The 6,624-nt window shown below is 38.8% G+C and overlaps 1 protein-coding gene across 2 annotated transcripts; it reads left to right on the forward strand.

Moving 5' to 3' along the window:
• The first annotated feature begins 2,665 nt into the window (after positions 1 to 2,665).
• Positions 2,666 to 6,542, forward strand: smim19 (small integral membrane protein 19). Of its 2 annotated transcripts, none has more exons than XM_026186749.2 (3): positions 2,666 to 2,963; positions 3,124 to 3,248; positions 5,478 to 6,542. In XM_026186749.2, exons 1-3 carry the CDS (start codon positions 2,830 to 2,832, stop codon positions 5,552 to 5,554), a joined length of 336 nt encoding a protein of 111 aa, XP_026042534.1. In that variant the 5' UTR covers positions 2,666 to 2,829; the 3' UTR covers positions 5,555 to 6,542. The 2 variants fall into 2 exon arrangements, with proteins under 2 accessions (XP_026042534.1, XP_026042526.1); XM_026186741.2 differs by lacking the exon at positions 5,478 to 6,542 and adding an exon at positions 3,442 to 3,646 and having other exon boundaries at positions 2,677 to 2,963.
• The last annotated feature ends 82 nt before the right edge of the window (positions 6,543 to 6,624 follow it).

The following is a 6,624-nucleotide window of genomic DNA, read 5'->3' on the forward strand; positions in this document are numbered from 1 at the left end:
AAATTTTAGTGCATATTTGTAATAAATACCTTTTAATTAGGTTATTCCAAATAAACAAAATTTCATTATTCTGATCATGGTACAAAGTCAACCTATGAAAAGTTAAAAATGAAAACTAGTGTCTTTCAAATATTGTACACTCAGACTGGATTTCATACAAGCAACAAATTTTTTACCCCTCAGCCATGAAAGGCTCATGTTGTCACTCCGCCGGTGAGGTGGGTGTGTGGGAGGCGTGGACGCTTAAGTTTGTGATAAATTGCAAATGAGGCGTTTGAAATTAATACCATACATGTATCTATTAAAAAACAAAAACAAACTCCAATGACTTCAAATGTCAGTGATGTCAGGTCAAGGTCAGAGGTCAGGTTTTCTGAAGATGCCAATGCGACGTCACATACATTCTGTCTGTGAAGCAGTCAGACTCGAACGTCAAGGAAGGTGGTAGGGAAGCAGACATTTCAGGTTTCCAAGGTGAGCAATTTATTTACAGTGAACTTAATTTAATGTAACTTAACAAAACTTCCTCCCCAAATAAACTCTATTAACAAACTGCAAATTAACATGGCTCTGGTAACACAGCTCACCTCTCCTGCATCTGGTAGAGACTGGCTTTAAATAGGGCCATCAATTTCCCTCCAATTGCCCAGCCAGTACCACTCACTCAACTGAGGCATCTAAAACTACACAGATGATCTAAAAACACAAAACCTCTACACACTTCTAACATGCACATTTACACAACTAAATGGCAGTATTAACGAAAGGAAAAACATTCAACAAATCCCTTTAAACCATAACACAAACAAAAGGAAGCATCTCTATGGAAAAAGAAACCCCTCCACTTGGTTTGACCTGCTGATGTCATATGTGACATCATCAGGACTTTAAAATGAGGAAATGCCAGGCAAGCGTTTCCTCACACCTGACCCTCATGAAGACTGAAAAGACAAGCAAAGTAAATATGAACAAATGACTTAATCTGTAACATAATAAAATATAAAGAAACATGTAACTGAGTATTTAGCTTAATTTGCAGAATGTTTGATTTGCCGGCAACAAAACGCTTACACAAACAAACTCGGGATAGTGAGTGAAGCAATGTTACTTGACAAATGGCAAAACATAGTAAATACATAGAAACGGAATAATGTGTACAATGTGTACAATGTGCAAAAAAAAAAAAAAAAGGTAAACACATATGGGACAAATGGAGAGCATTGCAACTGCTCCTCCACTTTGTCACACTGTCATCTACAGATCCGTATGCCCTAAAGTGCTTTTATGCTGATTGAGCCATGTTTATGATGCTAAAATTAAATTTTACTGAGTTGGTGCCGTGCAGCAGATTGGTTTAATTACAAATGGATAACTGATTTTACATGATTCAGTTAGATTTTATACATGTGAGACATATTAATCATCCCAGTTTACTTTGCATTTGTTTAACTCACTTAATGCTGCTGAGCAGCTTTTTCCAGAGGCTGAACAGGTCTGCTAACATTGTTGCCATTGTTATTTGTCAGTCTGTATATCCTCAGTTCTTTTCCTTGCCTCCCCTCCGGCCAGTCTGAGTCTCTCCCACCAAAGATAGGAGCAGAGGAGGTGAGGAAGGAGGTCAGTCAGCATCACTGTAGTGATGAGAGATGTTTACTTTGGAGCCTCATTTCAACGCGTGTCAGTTAAAAGAAGTGCGGCACCTGGTATCTCTCATTGTTCCTTTTGAAAAGTTTACCATTCTGGAAAATGGAACGATATCCTTTGGATTTTTGCCACACTTTCAAACGGTGAAGACCAGAAAGTTGGATCACCATCCTGATCTTTTTGCTTTTTGTTTCCCTCTATACAGCAAAGGTAACAACCACTACAGAAACATACACCTGTGTGTCTCTTCTGTCCTCCAGATATATTTTATGAAACGGCATTCTGTAAGATGGCAAACTGACATACTTATTTGGTCTCAAGATTCAAAAAAGAGAGAAGGCAGGGCTGAAAAAATAAAAAACCCAACCTGTGACATCACATAAATGGATGAACAGATTGGAGGTTGGAAATCGGTGTGCTTTTACCTTTAGTAGTTCTCATTCATTATTTGCTTCCTCCTGTTGCAGTTGTGCTCATGAGTAAAATAACATATGTGGGTAAGATATAGCTTTTACTGATTTGCACATTTGGGGTGATGCTGACCTGATTTTCACCAAAATGAATCTGAATATATAGAACAATCATGCATAATGGACCTTCCAAGCTATATAGTTTGTCTTCCATATTTCCAACTATATCCATAATCACATACTGTGTATGCTACCATTGTATATAGTATTATCTTACTATTTTTCATTGATTGTACTTAATTGTATTTTTGTATTTCCTTCATATCTGTACCTGAGCTGAGGTGACGCAAAAATTTCCCCGTTGTGGGATCAATAAAGTCTTATCTTATCTTACAAGTAAAAACAAATACACGCTTGTAAAGTTCCCTTCAGGAAGGACAAATAACAGGAAAGGACCCAAAAAACAACACAGAATAAAAGAAAACATTTTGTGCTGTAATAATTAATTTAATTCTCCAATCAAACCTGCATCAATGAATTAATTTCAGAATTGATTTTTTTTTTTTACTGGGTTGATAAGATTTGGGACTGTAGGGGGCAGCAGTGCGTCTAAACCGGAAGAGGAGCAACGAAGAAAAGAGAACTGATGTAACGTAGTGTTTACGCTACACAGTGGATTCGCGAGGACGTGTAGGCTAACGGGGCTAATTTAGAGGGTTTTGCTTCAAAATTGGATGTTTCTCCGTGTAGTTTGGTGGCAGTTTCCGCATTTTCCATGGGCGCTCACGGAGTTTTGGGAAACGAGCCCGACTCCATAGACTACTCAGTGCACGAAGCGTGGAACGAGGCCACGAATGTCTACCTGCTGGTGATCCTGGTCAGCTTCGGCCTGCTCATGTACGCCAGAAAGTAAGGACGCGTTTCTTAACCTTACCTCATAACGACTGTAAATAACTGGTTTGGCAGGTTAACATGTTACAGGTCAAACCGTGTGCTCGTTGATGATGTTCCCCTAGTTGTTTGCGGATAACGAGCACAGACTGACGCTGTTTGTTTACGTACGCTTTAGAAACAAGAGGAAGATCATGCGCATCTTCACTCTGCCTCCCACCGCGGGCAGCAGCCCGGAGCCCAACTTCTACGACAGCCTGCAGAAGGTCCGCCTGCGACAGCAGCTGGAGATGTACTCTCTGGGTGAGGATGCATGTGGGCTGATGTGGATTGCAGTGAAACTCGATTTGACGCTACAGTACTGTGCAAAAGTCTTGACCCGCTTCTAATTTCCTCTTACTTTACCAGGAAGATGGGAAATAAGGGTCGGGTCTGGGTTTTCCCCTTTTCTTTTACATACTCTTCATACTTTTCTCTCCCTCTTCTACTTGTCAAGATTCAAGGACCCACTCCACACCACGCCGAGATACGCCATGTTTTCAGCTAACCTCTCTGTGGGAATCGCCTTGTTGTTGCAAAAATACTATTTTACGCCGACCACACTGTTATTTGTAACCTTTTTTTTTCAGCTAAAGAAATGAAAACAAGGATGCTCCTAACACAGATACAATTAAAATTTGGTTCTTTGCCAAGTGGAGTCATCCATGAGTAAGATGCCTTTTTATATGCTTGGATCATTCGTAGGTCAGTGTTAAGTCGCTTAACAAAAAAATGAATAAATAAATACACGATATAGTACAAAGACTGGACCAATGCAAGTGATGTCCAAGGAATAGTGTTTTAATTGGTCAAAACAACTTTAAGAAATTACAAGAAATTGTCTCCATTGAAGCAAAACGGTAGGTGGCTCAAGACTTTTGCACAGTACTGTAGATGCTGCCTTTATTGAACTAACATAAGGTTGCACAGCAAGTCAGTGAATATTGTGTGGCAAAGCCTTTAACATTAAATTCAAATTCAAATTCAAATTTTTATTTGTCACGTACACAGTCATACACAGTACGATATGTAGTGAAATGCTTGGACAACTGCTCGTGACCTAAAGAAAACAAAAAAGGAAAAGGCTATGAATAAGAAAGGAAATAAATATGAAAAATTAAAAAGGGTAAATTTAACTAGGAAGGAATAGAATATAAATTAAGGTTAAAAATGAAATAACTGTACAACACAAATTAGAATGAAGGGTAAATTTAACTGGGAAGAATAAGATAAAGATAAATATATAAATTAAAGTTGAAAATAAAATAACTGTACAACAAAATACACAATACACAATATAGAACTATATAAGAATGTATGAAGAAATCTAAATATAAATAAATATATACACAATAACAGCAGCTGTACAAGTATTAACCAGAAATGAAGAATATAGTGACCAGTGTTGTGCAAAACCAAAGTTCAGAAAGTCCAGTGTGTGTGTACACTACACAACATTACACTGGGTTGTGCTTGCTGGTGAGGCTATGGCTGGACGAAGCCAGACGGAGGTTTGATATTGAGTTGTTGTTTTTTTTTGTTTTTTGTGTGTGTGTGTGTGTGTGTGTGTGTGTGTGTGTGTGTGTGTGTGACTGTTTTTCAGCCTTAGAGGTTTTGTTTTCCAGGTAAAACCTCTGCGATCATGCCTCCCCTACTTGTCTACAGTGAGCCTCTGTAGCACGTGCGTAATTCTAAAACACACCCCAGAGTTTAGATTCTATTGAGCTGAGCAGACTCATTTTATTGATTTATTTATTAGCATTCAAATATCTCACTGAATACAGAATAAAGATCTACCACAAAGCAAGAAAGCACGAGACAAGGCTAATCAAAAGGTATTGGCTGAATATGCTTATTACGCCAACCCTTTTAACAAAAGATCTTTCAGCATGCAGCTCATGTACAAAACAAAAACTTTCCACCTTAGATAAGTAACTATATTAAATTAAATGTCATTAATATAATCAAAGCAAAACAACCAAGAGTTTCAGTGTTATTATTTTGCTCTTTTCATTCTTGATTTATAATTTTTCTAATACTCTATTTTTAAACAACGAAAATAAACTGCACCTGTTCCACCAGTTAACTCCTCTAACAGAAACACTCTGCTTTATCTTTGTCCTTATGTTTTTTTTTGTTGTTGTTTTTTTTTAAAGAAATCTGTTCCCCTTAAGTCGTATTTACCAAACAAAGAGCAAAAAAGTAACCTGAAATCACTGTAGTGTGAAACCAGATACTAACGTAGTCGAGCCTGTGTGTGTTGGCTCAGTGTGGGCTGCGTTAGATGGGGAAAAGTGGGGATTTTTTTTTTTAAACTGAGTTATCTGGTGGCTCTTTTGTGTAATGTTTTCCTTCACATTAATAAAGACATTAATTCAACATTTCAAAATGGTGCATAAAACATTCACAAGAGTGTGGAAAGCCTGCTGGACGACCTGTAGATCTTCTGCTTATTGTAGTAACTCTCCGTCTGTCTCATGTCTCGCCTTCTAGCCAGGAAGTTTGAGCAGCAGCAGCAGCAACAACATCAGCAGGGCCAGTCAGACAGTGTGCAGCTCTCCATGGAGTGAGAGCCCGTCTTCAAGCTTCTCCTGCCCGTGGATATGAAAGGACTGGGATGGTTGCAGAGTTTGTGTAAAAAGAATCTGCACCCATCCTTGCTGCTTCATTCACCGTCTGACGTTTCATTTGTGCACGTGGAGCTGCTCCACAGCTACAAAACAAAGCTGTGGATGCTTTTGTACAGCTGGCAGCTAGCAGGTGTGCTGTCTCACACAACAGTGACACTAAGCAGGTGTGACGAGCTAAAGCTGGAACTGCAGCGTTCGACACCGACACAGGCTGTACATGGTTCATCCCATTTCTTCTTTTTTCCCAGATGTGTGCAGAGAAAAGATTCTTAAATGTGAAGATGAAGGCACATAAACCTGAAGTTAGTAGTTAGATTATTTGTAAATGCATCATCTGGATCTCTGTGGGTTTTGTTTTGAAATAGCTGCTTCAGTTCACGTATATAAAGATTTTTCCTTCTAGCATTGAGCTTAAGACAGCACAGATTCACTGTGGAAAGTCCTGTTAAAAAAAAAAAGTAACACGATTCTCGGGTCAAATGAGTCGTTTGTCTGAAACAGGCTGTTGGTACAGCTCCTCAGTTCATCCACTGAAATAAACTCTCTCTGCTAGCTTTCATCCGATTGGCTGCCCCTCATAAACTAAAAACAGCATGAGGATGGCGCTTTGGCGCTCACAGCCAGAGGTGTGATGTCATAAGAAAGAGAAAGGGCTCTTGAGGAATCCAGAAAGATTACCATATTAGGTGTGTCCCCTCTCTGACATCATACAGAGCCAAGAGTAGAAAAGCCTGCTTGAAAGTGTTTAAAGCAGCCTGAAGCTCTTTGTTTGAAATGGCTGCAGGTGAAAGCTTGTACGTAATACCAAGCTAATTGTTTTGAAACTGCAATAGGTCACCTTTAACTTTGTGGAACACCATTATGATTTTGTAGCTGATTTCACACAATCATCATTATAATAAAATGATTCTATGTTGATGGCTTAAAAGTGTGCAACGAGTTGGAATATTACTGCTGTGCTGACAGCTCTCAGTTTATAAAATAACACGTGTTGGTTATGTAGTATTCAG

Source organism: Astatotilapia calliptera, chromosome 2 (assembly GCF_964374335.1).
Source record: "Astatotilapia calliptera chromosome 2, fAstCal68.1, whole genome shotgun sequence".
NCBI classification, from domain to species: Eukaryota; Metazoa; Chordata; class Actinopteri; order Cichliformes; family Cichlidae; genus Astatotilapia; species Astatotilapia calliptera.

Excerpts from the sequence above, each read along its gene's own strand:
- smim19 (XM_026186741.2), top strand. The coding sequence starts at position 2,830 with ATGGGCGCTCACGGAGTTTTGGGAAACGAGCCCGACTCCATAGACTAC. Across the intron at positions 2,964-3,123 it reads CTGCTCATGTACGCCAGAAA|AAACAAGAGGAAGATCATGC; the intron begins GTAAGGACGCGT and ends CGTACGCTTTAG. Across the intron at positions 3,249-3,441 it reads GCTGGAGATGTACTCTCTGG|ATTCAAGGACCCACTCCACA; the intron begins GTGAGGATGCAT and ends CTACTTGTCAAG.